This window comes from Mixophyes fleayi, chromosome 3, assembly GCF_038048845.1.
Source record: "Mixophyes fleayi isolate aMixFle1 chromosome 3, aMixFle1.hap1, whole genome shotgun sequence".
NCBI classification, from domain to species: Eukaryota; Metazoa; Chordata; class Amphibia; order Anura; family Limnodynastidae; genus Mixophyes; species Mixophyes fleayi.
Window position 1 is genome coordinate 196,009,372 of NC_134404.1, and position 20,499 is coordinate 196,029,870.

Below are 20,499 nucleotides of genomic sequence, written 5' to 3' on the forward strand. Positions count from 1 at the left end.
TCCACTGTCTTCACAAGTTTTTAGATGTTTTATAATTGTGGACAGATAATTGTGTGGGAGGAAAGACACAGAGCTGATCTAACGTGCAGCCTTCTCCAACTGCCGCCCGCATGCATCAGTTGGAGTAGTTGGTAACAAGATGATTAAACTAGTGTTTGTTTTGAATAGAGCCACATATCACAAACTGCATTATATTTGTCAATCATATAGATGCATTTAAGTTAAATGATTTTGGCCAATAAAGTTGGTTTAGGGCAGGATGGTATATTTTCACGAGCCGCGGCGGTACTCACAGCCGCCGCGGCTCGCTTCTGGCTCCCTCTGGCGTCCCGGCCGTCACCTTGACGACCGGGACGTCATTTCCTCCCTCTGCCCGGCCGTCGCCAAGGCAACGGCCAGACGCTACCACACAAGCGCTGCGTCCCGGCGGTACTGGTAGCCGGGCGCATGCGCATAATAGACAGCCGGTGGGCTGATTTCATTAGCATTATCAGGCATTAGCCTGCAACTGTGTAGGTCAGGGGCAAGCCTTGATTGGCTCTGCTGAATACGAGGAAATTAACCTGCAGGAGTGTGTTCAACTGCTGATTGGTCTGTGTCTGTATTTAAGGCAATGAGGTCTGCTGCCTCATTGCCGGTTATAGCTTCTGTGCTCCAGTCTGCTGACCTGCTTGTTCCAGTTCCTGTATCCTGTTATCTACGTTTTGACTACCCGTGTTTGACCCTTGGCTTTGTATTGGACTTCGCTTTTGTTTCCTGTGACCCTGATCCTTGGCTCGTTTACCCGTTCCGCTTCTCTGCCTGTGACCTCTGACCTCAGCTTGTTCATCGATACTGATACCTGCTGCCGGCCTTTGACCTCTGCGTGGACCTGACTCTTCTTGCCTGGGTTCTCCCCAGCCGGTACACACTTCACGACCCTCTGTCAGTCTGCAGCCCAGTCTGTCCCCACCATCAGGGGCTCCAGTGAACACCTGACTGGTAGAGTAGACTCCGGGTTGTGTTGTGCCGGCTGGAAGAGTTCCTAACATATATGCCCTCTTTTTTAGCTGTCAGTCAAGAGATTCAAATGTGACTGGAATACAAAATGTATAGTCTTCTTTATATTTGATCATTTTAGATCTATTTATCAACAATATAATATAATTGCTTTCTTAACTAACCAGAATGCAACTGTCCCAGTTTTGACCACTGCTCCAGTTTTGTGGCTGGCTTACGCCCCTTTTTTTTTTAATTGCTGGCTTATGTTAAGTCAAATTCTATTACAACACACTCAACAACCGATTAAATAACATAAATAACATTAATCTCCAGACTTCAAATTAGGGGTATTACTGTGTCTTGGCACTATAGGCCCATGCTTCATATCTTCAGCACTGTCATCTGGATCATTTTCAATATTCATTTATTTTAATTATGTTTTTAATTAAATTACTGCAGCTTGCTTGATATATTAAAAATAGATAAAGTAGCTATAACAAACTGAAATTTCCTCTTTTATTATTGACACTTATCAGGTGCATGTTAAGCATCAGTCCTTTGATGTGGTGTGGGAGAAACTAGAAACATCCCTATTACATATAATATAATACATCAAGATATACAGAACTAAAGCTGGCAAAACATTTTATATCTTTATTTTATCCATTTGACTCATCATGTGTGTTATCCCCTATACAGCACAGTGATTGCTTATATATCCCACTTGTACAGTCATGGCTAAAAGTTTTGAGAATTAAACAAATATTATTTTTCACATTATTTTACCTCAGATTTTATTATGGCAATTGCATGTAGTCCAGAATGTCATGAAAAGTGATCAGATGAATTGCAATTGATCTCAAAGTCCCTCCTTGCAATGACAATGAACTTTATCCCAAAAACAAAATTTCCACTGCATTTAAGCTCTGCCACAAAAGTACCAGATGACATCAGGTCAGTGATTCTCTCACTAACACAGGTGAGAGTGTTGACGAGGGCAAGGCTGGAGATCACTCTGTCATGCTGATTGAGTTAGAATAACAGACTGGAAGCTTATAAAGGAGGGTGGTGATTGAAATCATTGTTCTTCCTCTGTTAACGATGGTTACCTGCAAAGAATTACGTGCAGTCATCAATGCCTTGCACAAAAAGTGTGAGTGCATCTGCATGCACAGTGAGGCGAAGACTTTTGGAGGACGGCCTGGTGTCAAGAAGACCAGCAAGGAAGCCACTTCTCTCCAGGAAAAACATCAGGGACAGACTGATATTTTGCAACAGGTACATGGATTGGACTGCTGAGGACTGGAGTAAAGTCCTTTTCTCTGATGAATCCCCTTTCAGATTGTTTGGGGCATCTGGAAAAATGCTTGTCTGGAGAAGGAAAGGTGAGCGCTAACATCAGTCCTGTGTCATGCCAACAGTAAAACATCCTGAGACCATTCATGTGAGGGCTTGCTTCTCAGCCAAGGAAGTCGGCTCACTCACAATTTTGCCTAAGAACACAGCCACAAATAAAGAATTGTACCAAAACATCCTCAAAGAGCAACTTCTCCCAACCATCCAAGAAAAGTTTGGTGACAAACAATGCCTTTTCCAGCATGATGGAGCACCTTGACATAAGGCAAAGTTGATAACTAAGTGGCTTGGGGATCAAAACATCAAAATTTTGGGTCCATGGCCAGGAAACACCCTACACCTTAATCCTTTTGAGAACTTGTGGTCAATCCAAAAGGCACAAATTCTGACAAACTCCAAGCATTGATTAGGCAAGAATGGGCGGCTATCAGTCAGTATGTGGCCCAGAAGTTGATTGACAGCATGCCAGGGCAAATTGCAAAGGTCTTCAAAAAGAAGGGTCAATACTGCAAATATTGACTCTTTGCATAAACTTAATGTAATTGTCAATAAAAGCCTTTGACACTTATGAAATACTTGTAATTTCACTTCAGTATACCATAGCAACATCTGACAAAAAGGTTTAAAACACTGAAGCAGCAAACTCTGTGAAAACCAATACTTGTGTTATTCTCAAAACTTTTGACCATGACTGTAGTGAAGGTATAACATGCCCCAGTAAATGTTACAATAAAGTAACAAAGAGTAAATAAAAATACATTCTGGATATTGCCTATAAAGAAACAACAGAAAAAGACTGGATGGCACTAGTGTCAAGCAATTAACTGGATTTCCTTTCTAGTTGTTTGGTTTAGTCATTATTATTTTTGTACTGCTTTATTGCTCCAGCAGTCTATTTGCTAAGTTGCAGAAGAGGAAATGAATAAAGTCACATGACATATGAGCATATCAGAATCCAATGATAATGAAGGTATGGAACAGGTAGTGTCATACACACCTTCTATGTAGTCTTGTATACCACTGTAAGAATCATTTACATATACACAATGGACATCACAGGGTATGATCTGCAGAAACATACAAATATGTACATTGAAATGCATTTGGTGTAACATAATAACATACTAGATTTAGTAAGCAGAGCAAATTCAATAGGTTATGCATAGATTTATTAATAAGCATACATCCGATCCATACAAAGTCTCAGTGAGATTAGATCTCCTTGTCAGGCATAATTTACTCAAAATCCATTATACAAAACTGTGTGACATTTGTGTTTTACAGTAGATCTAACAAAGCTGACTATAAGTTGCAGTGTCAATGTTCCCCTGATTCTCCATTAGTTATAAATGTCTTTATTTGTATAATATATAAACCAGGGGTCGTTTATATATTATACAAATAAAGACATGTGCAGATAACTAATACAGGCATGTAGCAAAGTTGAGCATTGCAAAAAAGTATAACATATCTGGAGGGTTTTATTTAACTTTTTACTATTCTATTATATACTCATTTCTTTTACTTTTATATTTTTAAATGTAAATAATGAATAGCTACACAATGTGCTAACACATGAAATGATAGGGCAAAAATGGACCTAGGTCTTTGTTAAATAAATTGTTTTAGGAAATAGGCAAAATTAAATTATTAAATTATGCAACTCAACTTGCTTCAGTTAGCCAGCTTTCATTTCCATTTAAGCACTGCAAGTGTGACTTTGCAAACTTCCGCCATATCAGTTTAATTTCTGTAGGTGTTCAGTTCTAAAGTAGATATCATCTCTAGTCCAACCATATACCTATGGAGGTCAGACACCAGCAGGAAGGAGTTCCCATCATAATGTGATACCAGCCCCAGCCTGGTGAGCATGGGGAATTCCCCTTCCCCTCACTCCCCTTCTGCTAGCAATTGCATGTGCAGTAACAAAGTGAATTTTTGCAGGTCACAATTGGGCTTACATCCAGCTCTATATAAGGCCAACTGTTTATTATTATATAATAGTTGGAAGCAACACAGAGTGATCATCTGTTTTATTATTTTTACACTGTGGGTAATAGGTTAGGATTGGGATAAGAAGAGTGCCTATTGAGCTTGGTGAGGATCCAGTACCCAAGATGTCTGAAGATAATGGAGACTTTAATGATTTGCGAAAATGGAAGTGGGGAGACGTTCCCCTTCAAAGAGAATACTCCAGCCCTCTAAGGTGAGTTTAAAAACCAACAGGTCTGTCTCTGGTTGAGCAGTTATTTTTCACAGCTTGGAAAAGAATCCACAGGGTGATGTTTGCCAAGTTACTACATTTGGATAGGATAGTCCCCACACCAAATGAAGAGATGTCAACCATAAAAAAAAAAAAGTTATATAAACAAAAGGATGTCTTAACACTAGATTGGACAAGAATTGACTGCAAGGCTTGAGGATTTACCCAAAATAGAGAAGTTTGATAAATTTTCAGTAGCAATCGGCAAATCCCAAAAAACGCTTTGTAGCCTTCAGATTTATCAGCAGTGCCCTATTCAAGATTGCATTATTCAGAAGAATTAACAGCACCAAGTTGTGTACTCTTCCAAAGTAAACACGCCCAAGTCCAATATAGAAATCCAATGTAGAAAAAAACAATTTCATTAACCATGATACAAAATACAATGTTTTTGTCTGTTGACCTCTCAAGCACCAGTATTTTTCCTGAATCCTATTGAAGATCACATTCAGAATTATTATATCCTGAAACTTATATATCTAATATATACTATACTATACTATACTATACTATACTATACTATACTATACTAATATATCCTGAAACTTGTTCAAGATTGCCCAAAAACACATTTTTCAAGACTGGTATATAAACTGTTCTTCCAAAGGTGTGACTTAATGGGAGAGCGATGCCAAACCAGATGTGAGGAGATTATATAATATAGACAGACTCTAACAAATTAATAAATGTAGCCTCGGAAAAGGTTTTTTATTAATATGAAAAAATGTCCCAACACGCAAGAAAAAATATTGTCTTTCATGTGAGTGAATGTAGTCTTCATGACACTTTATTAATTGTAGCGCTGCTAACATTGCCCAGGATGACCTCCCCACAGCCACCTAGGTGGTTCCAGGTTTGGTGCTTGGTTTTCTCAGTTTCAAAGAGCACTGACTAACCCTTGGTTCTACGGCACATATTTAGACAGATGTCATCTACGGGTATGTTTCTCTCCAGATATATAAAATTGGTCTATTTGCATGTGTTCCTTCATTGGCAAAAGTGGTTTCTGGAAGTTTGGGGACAACCAAGGATGCTGGCATTTGTAGATACAGATCATTTCAAAGTATTCAATGAAGCAATGTGCTTTATAAGGAGAAATTAATTTATCTAGGAAAGCTGGGATGCCACAGCCTGCACAACTAATCTACTTATCTTCGTGTCCAAGAGGCCAAAATTTGCCTACCAGTACTGAGTAGAGATGTTTAGGCTCGGTTCCCCGAGAACCGAAAACACAGGAACTTAACAGATCCGAGTACCGACCCGAGGCGGCTCGGTACTTGCGCGCGCCCTCGTATTTCAAAATGAGGCAAAACGTCATTGTTACGTCATCGGTTCTCGGGAGCTTTGGATTCTATAAGTACCGCCCTCCACGGCGATCCAGCACCATTTCACAGAGGGACACAGAAGGGGTAGCACAGTTCTTGGCAGTCTCTAGTGCAGTTGGGCAGCGTCATAGGTAGAAAAGTAAGGAGGGGTAGCAATGTTCTTCAAAGTGTCCAGTGACATTCAGGAGTGCTCCATTGCTCCATTGCTAATGGTCATTGCTGAAATAGAAACAATAGGTCTGGCAGGCTTGGTCTTCTAAATCTGCAGTCACATTATACTGTGTTATATAGGTAACACACAAAGAGGAGAGCTTTATTTCTACATTGCTAATTGTCATTGCTGAAATACAAATAATAGGGCTGGCAGTCTTGGTCTAAATCTGCAGTCAAATTGTATGGTCTTATATAGCTAACACGCAAACAGGAGAGCTCCATTACTAATTCTCATTGCCGAAATAGAAATAATAGGGTTGTCAGTCTTGGTCTTCTAAATCTGCAGTCACAATGTACTGTGTTATATAGGTAATACACAAACAGGAGAGCTCCATTGCTAATTGTCATTGCTGAAATAAAATAATTGGACTGGCAGTCTTGGTCTAAATCTGCAGTCAAATTGTACTCTGTTATCAAAATGGATTCACAGCAGTACACAGAAGACCAGGAGCATCATGCAGCTGCTGGCACAAGTCATGATGATAATAATCCCTCTACGTCATCTGCTAAAGCCTATGTTAAAGTTCATAGTGTTTTTAAGTCAGGGAAACCAAAATGTAAAAAAATACCCTTCACCTTGGTCAAGAAAAAAAGTGTCACGGGAACTAGGAGTTTTACACAGAATTCACCAGGTGGAATTTCACTTTACCAGAGGCGCGGAGTCTAACACAGTGACTGGTCTTCTCCAGGAACTCCCACAAGGGAGTATGGTTTTAGCGGCTGCCACTGTGCAGGTCGCGGCCCTCTGGTAAAAGTGGTGAATATACGAAACTGTACAACTGAATAGGAAAGGGTATGTCAATGATATAAATGCAGAGTCTCTGAACAATGGAAACAATGGTAACACGGTAGACTGATGAGCATTAATAAAAGGAGGAGAAAGTTCCAAAGTGCATTAGCACACAGGTAGCATACAGAAGACCAATATATGACAACTGAATAAAGTCTATGGAAGGACCAATCAATAATGCAGCAGGAGAGTCAGCGACTCGCAGCTATACTTCAGAGGCACTATAGGCTTTAGTCCTAATAACAGGTACCATGCAAAATAGTAGGGTAAGCTCCTGACATATGTTCCAGATGGTAAATGTAAAGACTTGTGCAGATGCTGGTATAATACTGGATAGCGTGGAGCGGTCTGTGACCGGTAAGTCTCACCACTGATGTGGAGAGAAGACTTGTTCAGGTGCAGGTATATTACCAGGTAGCGTAGAGTGGTCTGTGGCTGGCAAGTTGTACCACTGATATGGAGAGACGACTTGTCCAGGTGCAGGTATGTTACCAGGTAGCGTAGAGTGGTCTGCGACTAGCAAGTTGTACCACTGATATGGAGAGATGACTTGTCCAGGTGCAGGTATGTTACCAGGTAGCGTAGAGTGGTCTGCGACTAGAAGTTGTACCACTGATATGGATAGACGACTTTTCCAGGTACAGGTATGTTACCAGGTAGCATAGAGTGGTCTGCGACTAGCAAGTTGTACCACTGATATGGAGAGACGACTTGTCCAGGTGCAGGTATGTTACCAGGTAGCGTGTAGTGTGGTTTACGACTAGCAAGTTGTACCGCTGATATGGAGAGACGACTTGTCCGGGTGCAGGTATGTTACCAGGTAGCGTAGATGGGGCTGCGACTAGCAAGTTGTACCACTGATATGGAGAGACGACTTGTCCAGGTGCAGGTATGTTACCAGGTAGCGTAGAGTGGTCTGCGACTAGCAAGTTGTACCACTGATATGGAGAGAAGGCTTGTCCAGGTGCAGGTATGTAACAAGATAGCGTGGAGTGGTCTGCGACTAGCAAGTTGTACCACGATATGGAGATAAGGTTTGTCCAGGTGCAGGTATGTTACCAGGTAGCGTAGAGTGGTCTGTGGCTGGCAAGTTGTACCACGATATGGAGAGAAGGTTTGTCCAGGTGCAGGTATGTAACAAGGTAGCGTGGAGTGGTCTGCGGCTGGCAAGTTGTACCACGATATGGAGAGAAGGCTTGTCCAGGCGCAGGTATGTTCCACAGCAAACAGAGAGCACGAGTAGAAACCGGAAACACCTCGGAGTCACAAGGGAATGAGAACCAAGAACAGGCAACGGTAATAGAGTAACAGGTGCCTTAAGTAGTGAGAGGTGATTGATAGACCAATGAGACTATGAGCAAGGTTTTAACAGTCCGTGGTTTCTGCACATGCGCAATCCTGGGTCAAGATGGCGGACGGCCGTGGCGCAGAACAGGCGCCGGAAAGAGAGAGAGAGACCCATGTCCCAAACCAGAGGCACTAACCGTCCGGTGAGTGACAGTACCCCCCATTTTAAAGGTGGGCACAGAACACTTGGAACCGGGTTTGCCCAGATATTTGGTATAAAACTTTTTTAGAAGTGCTGGAGCATTACGGTCATCCGCACGGATCCAAGAGCGCTCCTCCGGACCAAAGCCTTTCCAATGCACCAAAAAATTAAGTACTCCTCTAGAAATTTTAGAATCAAGTATATGAGTAATCTCAAACTCCTCCTCTTGTTGAACTTCAAATGGGCGAGGTGCTGAAGAAGGAACAGAAAATCGGTTGATGATAAGAGGCTTGAGTAATGAAACGTGGAAAGAATTGGAGATACGAAGGTTCTTAGGCAATAACAGCTTAAAACAAACAAGATTTATCACGTGAATGATTTTATATGGACCAATAAAACGTGGAGCAAACTTCATAGAAGGAACCTTCAGGCGAATATTCTTAGTAGAGAGCCATACACGATCTCCAATTTTAGTGCTGGAATTGCTCGCCTCTTTTTATCAGCAAAGAATTTATATCTCGAAGATGCCTTCTTCAGAGAGGATTTAACCTGAGCCCAAATGGATTTAAACTTTTGACATAATACATTAACAGCAGGAACTTGGGTGGGAGGGAGGGAAATTCTGGGAGAGACGGATGGTCACCGTATACCACAAGGAATGGTGTTTTAGAAGATGATTCATGATACACGTTATTATGGGCAAATTCAGCCCATGGAAACAAGTCTACCCAATTGTCCTGATTGGCTGAAGAAAAAGTTCTAATGAAAGTCTCTAGGTCTTGGTTGACTCTCTCGGTCTGTCCATTCGATTGAGGATGGTATGAGGATGATAATGACAATCGAATGCCTAAGGTGCCTTGGGCTTGCCAAAATCTTGAGACAAACTGTACTCCTCTATCCGAAACAGTTTCAGACGGACTACCATGAATTCTAAATATTTCTTTGATAAAATGATCAGCCAATGTGGAGGAAGAAGGTAACCCTATCAAAGGGACGAAATGAGCCCTCTTAGAGAATCTATCGACTACCACCCAAATGGTATTACATTTTTTGCTGAGAGGAAGAAGGGTAACAAAATCCATACTTATATGGGTCCATGGTTTGGAAGAAATAGGTAGTGGTTGAAGTAATCTCGCCGGTGTTCTACGGGAAGACTTAAATTGGGAACAAACATTACAAGCGGCCACAAACTCCTTGACATCTTCCCTAATAGATGGCCACCAGTAACTCAGAGAGAGAATCTCTAATTTTTTTCGTACTCTAGAATGCCCAGCAAAACGAGAGGAATGATACCATGACAGAATCTTCTTTCGAAGAAGTGGTGGCACAAAGGTTTTTCCAAACGGTAGAACATTGGTGGAAGAAGTAGCTAAACTCACACATTTAGGATCAAGTATAGGACGATCAAAACAATCTTTAATATCGGAGGAAGGGGCAACCGCCCGAGACAATGCATCCGCTTTTTTATTCTTGGAAGCAGGTTTGAAGGTTATAATTAAATCAAAGCGAGAGAAAAAAAGTGACCATCTTGCTTGTCGGGGGTTCATACATTAAGATGACTGCAGATAGAGAAGATTTTTGTGGTCAGTAAATATAGTCAAGGGGTGACGAGCACCCTCCAGCAGGTATCACCATTCCTCCAAAGCCACTTTAATGGCCAATAGCTCCTTATCCCCGATAGTATAATTCTTCTCAGCAGGTAATAGACTTCGAGAATAAAAAGCACAAGGATGGAATTTCTTTTGTACCGATCTCTGAGATAGAATGGCCCCTAGTCCAACATTAGAGGCATCCACCTCCAGGAAGAATGGAAGAGTCACATCAGGTTGTCGAAGAATAGTAGCAGTTGAGAACGCCTTCTTGAGGAACTGAAATGCTTGAAGAGCCTCAGGAGGCCATTGCTTGGTATTAGCATCCTTACGGGTAAGAGCCACTATAGAAGAGACAATGGAAGAAAATCCTTGAATGAAACGTCGATAATAGTTAGCAAATCCTAAAAAGCGTTGAATAGCTCTGAGTGTAGTTGGCTGGGGCCAATGTAAAACTGCATTCACTTTCTCCGGATCCATTTCTAGGCCTACTCCAGACACAATATATCCTAAGAAAGGAATCTGGGATAATTCAAAGGAACATTTCTCCAACTTACAAAATAGTAAATTTCTCCGAAGTCTAGAAAGAACCTCTGCCACGGTCTGTCAATGAGATGAAATATCTTGAGAAATATCAATATGACGTCTAGGTAGACAACGACACAAACATATAACAAGTCCCGGAAAATCTCATTCACAAATCCCTGAAAGACAGCTGGGGCATTACATAACCCAAATGGCATGACAAGATATTCATAGTGTCCATCCCTGGTGTTAAAAGCTGTCTTCCATTCATCTCCGGCCTTAATCCGAATTAAGTTGTAAGCACCACGAAGATCCAGCTTGGTGAATATCCGAGTTCCCTTGATGCGGTCAAAAAGTTCAGTAATTAACGGAATAGGGTAACGATTTTTGATGGTTATGGCATTGAGACCTCGATAATCTATACAAGGCCTTAATGAACCATCCTTCTTCTTAGCGAAAAAGAAACCCGCTCCAGCGGGGGAAATGGACGGCCGAATAAACCCACGATGGAGATTTTCCTTAACATAGTCGGACATCGCTTGAGTGTCTGGTAACAAGAGAGGGTAAACACGACCCCTTGGAGGATTGTACCAGGTTGTAAGTCTATTGGACAATTCTAAGCCCGATGAGGCGGAAGACGTTCTGACTGGGCTTTATCAAATACATCAGCAAATGAAGCATACTGTGGAGGAAGACCAGGCAAACAAGGTGCTATAGAGGATTTATTTATTTTCACGGGAACAACTTGAGTCAGACATCTATGATGACAAGCTGGACCCCAGGAAATAACTTGCGGAATGTTCCAATCAATTTGTGGAGAATGGAGTTGAAGCCACGGAAGGCCAAGTACAATAGGACTAGTGGTAACAGGGAGAATCAAAAAAGAAATTTGCTCTTGGTGTAAGACCCCGATCTGAAGGGTTAAAGGAATAGTACGTTGAGTAATAATTCCATTGATAATTTGTGAACCATCTATGGCCGTGACGGCAATAGCTGTTTTTAAAGGAATCACTGGTAAGGACCACTGACACACTAGGGCAGTGGCGATTGGCCATAGGCCTTACAGGGAATTTTCCAGGGAGGCCGATGGCCTAATGAGGCCGTCTGGATACTGCCTCATGTCTTTTTTTTTCTTTTAGTACATTTTTTTTTAATTTGTCTCTCAGCGGCGCGGGGGATGGTGGTGGGTGGTAGAGGGATCGGGAGGGGGGAATCCGCTTCTCATTTGTTTTGTCCTGAAGAGGCTGACGGCAGTGATGCTGTCCTGGCAGCGAATATGGAGGCTGCCTATCACAGAGAGGGGTCTGCAGAGGCTCTCGCGATACTTCAGCTCCACATAGGTTATGTCCACTGCATCACGAAGCTGAGCGACGCCGGCACAGGTAAGTTTGTAAACTGGAATCACAAAAAACTTGTTTGACACTGCATCACTGAAATTAAAACACATTCAAGTAACGCTAATATCGTACATTCATCACACACTATTTCCACTTCTAATGTTTATTCTATTCATATTTGCCGACATATTTAAAATATAGAAGACTCTTTGCTGTTGGGTCAGTGCAGCCTAGTGTGTCCTGTACGATGTCTATCACTGCAATGTTCATTTATACTGAATTTGACGAGTAAATGGTAAGAATTGCAGCTAACATGCTGGAAAGGGCATTTTATTGTGTAGTTGGTTGATATAAAATGTAGGGACATTTCCAAGAGCAAACCTTTAAAAGTTGGTACTGTCAATTCAAATTAAGGATAGTGTGTCTTCTCTGTCCAGCTAAATTTTCAAACATTATCCTTTTTATGGGGTAATGACTACTTTTATTATTATTATTATTATTATTATTATTATTATTATTATTATAGAGTCTATTAGTATTAGTCACATATGCTAAATGTCCCTAACTTCCAAGGACAGTCCTAGGTACTCACTGTATTTTTTTTTTTCTGGGTTAAATGAATATTTATTAAAGAGGATTATAACATCACAAAAAAAAAAATCTCAGACTGGGACTTTCATCATTTTTGTGCTTTGTTAGTACATAACCCCCACTGTCAGAGACAAATACTTCCATGACCATAAGCAGGAAGCTTTACGCAGAGATAATGTTGACCATTGAATTTTTTATATATATATATATACATATGTTTTTGCCTATCAAACATTAACTGCACAATTGGTGTTTCTCCTCTCTATACAACTATATAACCAGGGAGGAGCTACAAAGCAAGACAGTTTGATCATTTAAGGCTCAAACTGAGAGACAGAAGACACTGCCAGGCAGGGGCGGATTGGTCATAGACCTTACCAGGAAAAGTCCCGCCTACTTTTGTGTTGGCCCCACCTACAGCTGTTTTGGTGCCACCCACATGAGGCCACTTCAAGAATTTTTTCCAGAGCCACTTTAAGTTCCCAATCCGCCCCTGCACTAGGGAACTTGAAATAAAACTTCCAGCGGCTCCAGAGTCCAGAAGTGCTTGAGTTGTAAAAGACCTAGTGGAAGTAGAAACAGTGACAGCAAACGAACAAGTTTTAGAATCCATATGACATGGAGAGGATTCCAGGAACCCCAACCTTATCTCTCCAGAACAGGTTAGGGCCTCGCGTTTCCCGACTTTTTAGGACAAGAGTTCAGCATATGATTAGGATCAGCACAATAGATACAGAGTTTATTCTTAAACCGTCGTTCCCTCTTCTCTGGAGTCAATCTAGAACGTCCCACCTCCATGGGTTCTATTGGTGGTGAGGAATGACGAAATCGGGATGCCAAGCGGACAGGTATTTTAGATGAAGACTCCCTCTCCGAATTTCTTTCTCGGAATCTCATGTCCACTCGGTTACACACAGATATCAAAGCATCCAAAGAAGAAGGTAACTCTTGTGAGGCCAATACGTCTTTAATCTTGTCAGCAAGACCCTGCCAGAAGGCAATGATCAACGCCTCATTGTTCCATTGGAACTCAGAGGCAAGTGTGCGGAATTGAATTACATACTGTGCTACTGAACAAGATCCTTGGCGTAATCGAAGAATGCTAGAGGCAGCAGAAATAACACGACCAGGTTCATCAAAAATTCTTCGGAAAGCAGAAATAAACATGGTACTATCCTCCAATAGAGGGTCATATCTTTCCCACAGAGGGGAGGCCCATGCCAGAGCCTGTCCAGAAACCAAAGAAATTATATAGGCCACTTTAGAGCAATGAGTAGGGAAATTTTGAGGTTGGAGCTCGAAATGAATGGAGCACTGATTGAGAAAGCCCCTACAAGCTTTCGGGTCTCCATCAAATTTTGACGGAGTAGGCAGGTGTAGAGCAGAAGCAGTAGACGCCTGGGATGGCACTGGGAGCGAAGAAGACACTGGAGGATTAACAGTAGAGGATACATTTTGCACAGGGTCTCCCCGAGAAACTAGAGACTGGAAACATTGAAGTAATTGTTGCTGACGAATGTCTTGTTGTTCAATCCGAGTAACCAGGTGCTGCAACATGTCCTTAGCTGTTGATTCCGATCCTGGGTCTGTCATGGCCTGTTCTTACTGTCACGGGCACTAGGAGTTTTACCCAGAATTCACCAGGTGGAATTTCACTTTACCAGAGGCGCGGAGTCTAACACAGTGGCTGGTCTTCTCCAGGAACTCCCGCAAGGGAGTATGGTTTAAGCGGCTGCCACTGTGCAGGTCGCGGCCCTCTGGGAAGTGTGGTGAATATACGGAACTGTACAACTGAATAGGAAAGGGAATGTCAATGATATAAATGCAGAGTCTCTGAACAATGGAAACAATGGTAACACGGTAGACTGATGAGCAGTAATAATAGGAGGAGAAAGTTCCAAAGTGCATTAGCACACAGGTAGCATACAGCAGACCAATATATGACAACTGGATAAAGTCTATGGAAGGACCAATCAATAATGCAGCAGGAGAGTCAGCGACTCGCAGCTATACTTCAGAGGCACTATAGGCTTTAGTCCTAATAACAGGTACCATGCAAAATAGTAGGGTAAGCTGCTCCTGACATATGTTCCCGCTGGTAAATGTAAAGACTTGTGCAGATTCTGGTATAATACTGGATAGCGTGGAGCGGTCTGTGACCGGTAAGTCTCACCACTGATGTGAAGAGAAGACTTGTCCAGGTGCAGGTATATTACCAGGTAGCGTAGAGTGGTCTGCGGCTGGCAAGTTGTACCACTGATATGGAGAGAAGACTTGTCCGGGTGCAGGTATGTTACCAGGTAGCATGAAGTGGTCTGCGGCTAGCAAGTTGTACCACTAATATGGAGAGACGACTTGTCCAGGTGCAGGTATGTTACCAGGTAGCGTAGAGTGGTCTGCGACTAGCAAGTTGTACCACTGATATGGAGAGATGACTTGTCCAGGTGCAGGTATGTTACCAGGTAGCGTAGAGTGGTTTGCGACTAGAAGTTGTACCACTGATATGGATAGACGACTTTTCCAGGTACAGGTATGTTACCAGGTAGCGTAGAGTGGTCTGCGACTAGCAAGTTGTACCACTGATATGGAGAGACGACTTGTCCAGGTGCAGGTATGTTACCAGGTAGCGTAGAGTGGTCTGCGACTAGCAAGTTGTACCACTGATATGGAGAGACGACTTGTCCAGGTGCAAGTATGTTACCAGGTAGCGTAGAGTGGTCTGCGACTAGCAAGTTGTACCACTGATATGGAGAGACGACTTGTCCAGGTGCAGGTATGTTACCAGGTAGCGTGTAGTGTGGTTTACGACTAGCAAGTTGTACCGCTGATAGGGAGAGACGACTTGTCCAGGTGCAGGTATGTTACCAGGTAGCGTAGAGTGGTCTGCGACTAGCAAGTTGTACCACTGATATGGAGAGAAGGCTTGTCCAGGTGCAGGTATGTAACAAGGTAGCGTGGAGTGGTCTGCGGCTGGCAAGTTGTACCACGATATGGAGAGAAGGTTTGTCCAGGCGCAGGTATGTTCCACAGCAAACAGAGAGCACGAGTAGAAACCGGAAACACCTCGGAGTCACAAGGGAATGAGAACCAAGAACAGGCAACGGTAATAGAGTAACAGGTGCCTTAAGTAGTGAGAGGTGATTGATAGACCAATGAGACTATGAGCAAGGTTTTAACAGTCCATGGTTTCTGCACATGCGCAATCCTGTGTCAAGATGGCGGACGGCCGTGGCGCAGAACAGGCGCCGGCAAGAGAGAGAGAGACACATGTCCCAAACCAGAGGCACTAACCGTCCGGTGAGTGACAAAAAGACCTGTAATCCAGGCAAAGTTATTTGCAGGAAAAAATAAAATTGCCAACATGCCATTCTACACACGCAGTGGCAAGGAAAGAATGAGGCCTTCGCCTTTCTCTATGTGTGCGAGTTCTGCAACTGTTACTGAGGCATCTTCTTGTAAGGTCAGTCATGATCATTCGGATTCCAAAAGTGGTGTACAAATCCTTTTAAGTGTAAAAGCCGAGCTGGAAGAAAACAGTAAGGCATTAGAGGAAAATGTATTTTCAAATTCAGAAATGACACAAATCCCTCAGGAGAGTCTATCCACGAGTGCTATGTGTGATCCTGACCTTTCTGATAGTGTACCCATAAAGAAGGCCCCTTTCAGCATTTCTGCAGATATGTGCATGAACAACCCATGTGTAGCTGGAGATACACAAATTGAGGATGACACTTTGTAGTTGCAACAGGATGAGGGGGATATCTGTGTAGCTGACGACAGCGCTAAGAAGGATATTGATGAGGATGACTTTGTTTGTGTAAGCCCTGCACCATTGGAAGCAGTTCTTGCACGTGATAAGTAGAAGGCCATTGTCATACTCGGGCATTAGACCAAAAAAACACACCTCTTATGTGTGGAATTATTTTTACCCAAATCCTGACAACAGTTGTCTAGCCATTGGTAGCACTTGTAAAGCCACAGTAATGTAAGCATGGATGTCTAAATAGACGTGTATATGTATTACCTTCCACTTTGCTGCTGTTTTATCAGAATTGCACAAAGTGTTTGTAATCTGCACTTTACGTCAAAGGAACCTAACTAGATTATAATTTTTGGGGAATTGGGGCTGATTCGAAGCTCAGTGATGAACTTGCTTTTTGCTGTGAATTACAATGGCTCTTTTTAGCGCATTGTCTGACACCCTGGATTGGTCTGGGTCTGATAAAAGCACGCATCCTGTGGGGGGTTAGTGCTCGTCGCCATATATTAGTTGTATAATTACCACAGTTATCCAAGGAATGGGTGGAGCGATTAAATAAACCATAACTGATTTCATAATCCAAGGATTCCATCTTGCACCACTTTTCTTTTCTGCCACTGCTGTGTGGCAATGTTTCCTAGATGTGCTATGAACTTGCATGTGTTTGAGTCATTGTCCTGTCGCTTAGCATCCAGCCAGGTCGCTGCAGTCTTTGTTTGAAAGTGTGTGAAAATAATAATGTGACCTGTGAGATGGTCAAAATTGACTGCAAATGACTTGAAATTAGTGTTATTGAGGCTAATAATAATGTAGAGGGAAAAAAGCAAAATTACGTGATTTTACCCAAAAAAAAGGGATTTTAGAAAAAAATGGGGATCCAAAACCAAAACACGCAACGGCGGTTTTGCCAAAACCAAAACCAAAACACAAAGTTAATCCAAATCCAAAACCAAAACCAGAACACGGGTGTCAGTGAACATCTCTAGTACTGTTACAACTGAGGGTGCTATCAAACAGTGGCGGATCCAGGGGGGGGGGGGCGATCGGGGCAATCGCCCCCCCCCCACCTAGCATGGGCTTGCTGCCGGGCAACACACTGTCCCTACCTGTCACTGCTGAAGGGAACTGCACATAGTATGCAGCTGCCAGCAGCCTCAGATGTGAAAAAGGGGGCGGGGCCTAAATCGCCCCCCCTAAATCGCCCCGGGTAGAAGTATTCTCTAAATCTGCCCCTGCTATCAAATGCTCTGGGTGTGAGACCACAGTGGTGCTAGTAGTTGACACTGCAATGAGAAGTGAAGTCTAATAGATGTTTGGTCTTCACCAAGGACCACCAAATAAGGTGATCAACTTTGTGAAAACACAGATTGTGACTCTTCTCTCTCCAACTACTGACACAAAAGACAGAGAAACCAGGTGTAGGCTGTGGAGAGCGATCATGGGCACTGCAACAGGGCTACAATTCCCATCCTGTTCCATACTGAGGTCAGCCTCCAGGAACACCGAGCAGCTGCAGTACATCCCTCCCCAAACTCCCAGGCAGACCAGCTGCTTGGTATCCTGAGTTGAAGAGCCACAGTGGAAGAGACAAGACTGAAGCTTGTGATTGCACTAAGCACAAGCTCCCTATGCTCACAGCTTACAAGGTAACGGGGGCTGGGGCGCTGTAGCAGATCTACCTTGAGCCCGTCAGTCCTCTGGGCATCAGCCCCTGCTACCCTCCTTCTTGTTAGGCCTGAACAGAACAAAATTTTATTATTTTGAATTATTTATATAGCACCACCATATCATTCACATCAGTCCCTGCCCCAATGGACCTTACAGTCTAAATTCCCTAACACAAAAACACACACACTTGGGTTCATTTTGATCAGCAGCCAATTAACCTATCGGTATGTTTTTGGAATTTGGGGGGAAACCAGAGCATTGGAGGAAACCCACCCAAATACAGGGAAGATATACACACTCAGCCAAGATAGGGTCCTGTGTGGAATCAAACTCATGACTCCAGCATTGTGAGATAGCAATGCTAACCACGGTGTCACTATGCTACCTTTATGAAGTAAGAGACTTCCAGAGGTCAGAAAAAGGGTAGGTTCAAAGTCTAAAAATGAGCATACGATAATATTTTTCTCAGACCCAACCTTTTCATTGATTTCAACACCACCTTGCTTCATGCACTTTTAGCAACATTAATCATAATGAGACAGGGTAAAAAAAAAAATAAAAAAAAAGAATATAGTCTTCCTTTAAGTGCTAATGCTTCTGATCACAGCCGCAAAGGAATACAAATACGTGTTCACCTTACAGCTGAGAAAAATCTAAGAAACCTAGAAGGAAAAGGTAATTTTGCACACAATGGAAAAAAGCTAATAGCAAAATGCAAAACTTAGGAGCATATCACTCCCTGTTTGTGATGCCCATAACACTGGTAAATATAGTATCCAAACATACATTTCATAACATTATATTTGCATTAGGGATGAGCGCGCTCGGATTTCTGAAATCCGAGCCCACCCGAACGTTGCGGATCCGAGTCGGATCCGAGACAGATCCGGGTATTGGCGCCAAATTCAAAAGTGAAACTGAGGCTCTGACTCATAATCCCGTTGTCGGATCTCGCGATACTCGGATCCTATAAATTCCCCGCTAGTCGCCGCCATCTTCACTCGGGCATTGATCAGGGTAGAGGGAGGGTGTGTTAGGTGGTCCTCTGTGCTGTTTAGTTCTGTGCTGTTTAGTTCTGTGCTGTTTAGTTCTGTGCTGTTTAGTGCTGTGCTGTTTAGTGCTGTGCTGTGCTGTGCTGTGCTGTGTTCTGCAGTATCAGTCCAGTGGTGCTGTGTGCTGTGCTCTGTCCTTCTGAGGTCAGTGGTGCTGCTGGGTCCTGTGCTGTGTCCTGTTCAGTCCAGTGGTGCTGTGTCCTGTGCTCTGTGCTTCTAAGGGCATAGTTATTTCCCCAATATTCCCCTGTGTTTAAAAAAATAAAAAAAAGTTTTTTTTATAAAATACCAAAAACTACTTTAATATTTTTTAATTACCACAAAATTTTCACAACCAATCCTGCAGTATAAGCCCATTGGTACTGCAATATTACCAAGTTCACACATTCAGCAGTAAAAGTCCAGTGGTACTGCAATATTACAAAGTTTACACATTCTGCAGTATCAGTCCAGTGGTGCTGTGTCCTGTGCTCTGTCCTGCTGAGTTCCGTAGTGCTGCTGGGTCCTGTGCCGTGTCCTGTTCAGTCCAGTGGTGCTGTGTCCTGTGCTCTGTGCTTCTAAGGGCATAGTTATTTCCCCATTATTCCCAAGTTTGTAAAAAATAAAAAAAAAGTAAAAAAAAATAAAAAAATTAAAAAAAAAAAAAAATATATAATAATTATAACCAAATTTGCAAAACCAATCCAGCATTATAAGTCCATTGGTACTGCAATATTACCAAGTTCACACATTCAGCAGTAAAAGTCCAGTGGTACTGCAATATTACAAAGTTTACACATTCTGCAGTATCAGTCCAGTGGTGCTGTGTCCTGTGCTCTGTCCTGCTGAGTTCCGTAGTGCTGCTGGGTCCTGTGCCGTGTCCTGTTCAGTCCAGTGGTGCTGTGTCCTGTGCTCTGTGCTTCTAAGGGCATAGTTATTTCCCCATTATTCCCAAGTTTGTAAAAAATAAAAAAAAAGTAAAAAAAAATAAAAAATTAAAAAAAAAAAAAATATATATAATAATTATAACCAAATTTGCAAAACCAATCCAGCATTATAAGTCCATTGGTACTGCAATATTACCAAGTTCACACATTCAGCAGTAAAAGTCCAGTGGTACTGCAATATTACAAAGTTTACACATTCTGCAGTATCAGTCCAGTGGTGCTGTGTCCTGTGCTCTGTCCTGCTGAGTTCCGTAGTGCTGCTGGGTCCTGTGCCGTGTCCTGTTCAGTCCAGTGGTGCTGTGTCCTGTGCTCTGTGCTTCTAAGGGCATAGTTATTTCCCCATTATTCCCAAGTTTGTAAAAAATAAAAAAAAAGTAAAAAAAAATAAAAAATTTAAAAAAAAAAAAATATATATAATAATTATAACCAAATTTGCAAAACCAATCCAGCATTATAAGTCCATTGGTACTGCAATATTACCAAGTTCACACATTCTGCAGTATCTTGTGCTACATATAATGGAGACCAAAAATTTGGAGGATAAAGTAGGGAAAGATCAAGACCCACTTCCTCCTAATGCTGAAGCTGCTGCCACTAGTCATGACATAGACGATGAAATGCCATCAACGTCGTC

At 42.4% G+C, this 20,499-nt stretch overlaps 1 protein-coding gene across 1 annotated transcript in view; it reads right to left on the reverse strand.

Annotated features, from left to right (window-relative positions):
* Positions 1-4,209, reverse strand: part of ROS1 (ROS proto-oncogene 1, receptor tyrosine kinase) — a 245,980-nt gene extending 241,771 nt beyond the window's left edge. The window contains exons 1-2 of the mRNA XM_075200923.1: positions 4,132-4,209; positions 3,335-3,404 (exon numbers count right to left, since the gene is read on the reverse strand). Coding sequence (XP_075057024.1) covers positions 3,335-3,404; positions 4,132-4,209 — 148 coding nt within the window. The remainder of the gene's footprint in view (positions 1-3,334; positions 3,405-4,131) is intronic.
* Between the last annotated feature and the right edge of the window lie 16,290 nt (positions 4,210-20,499).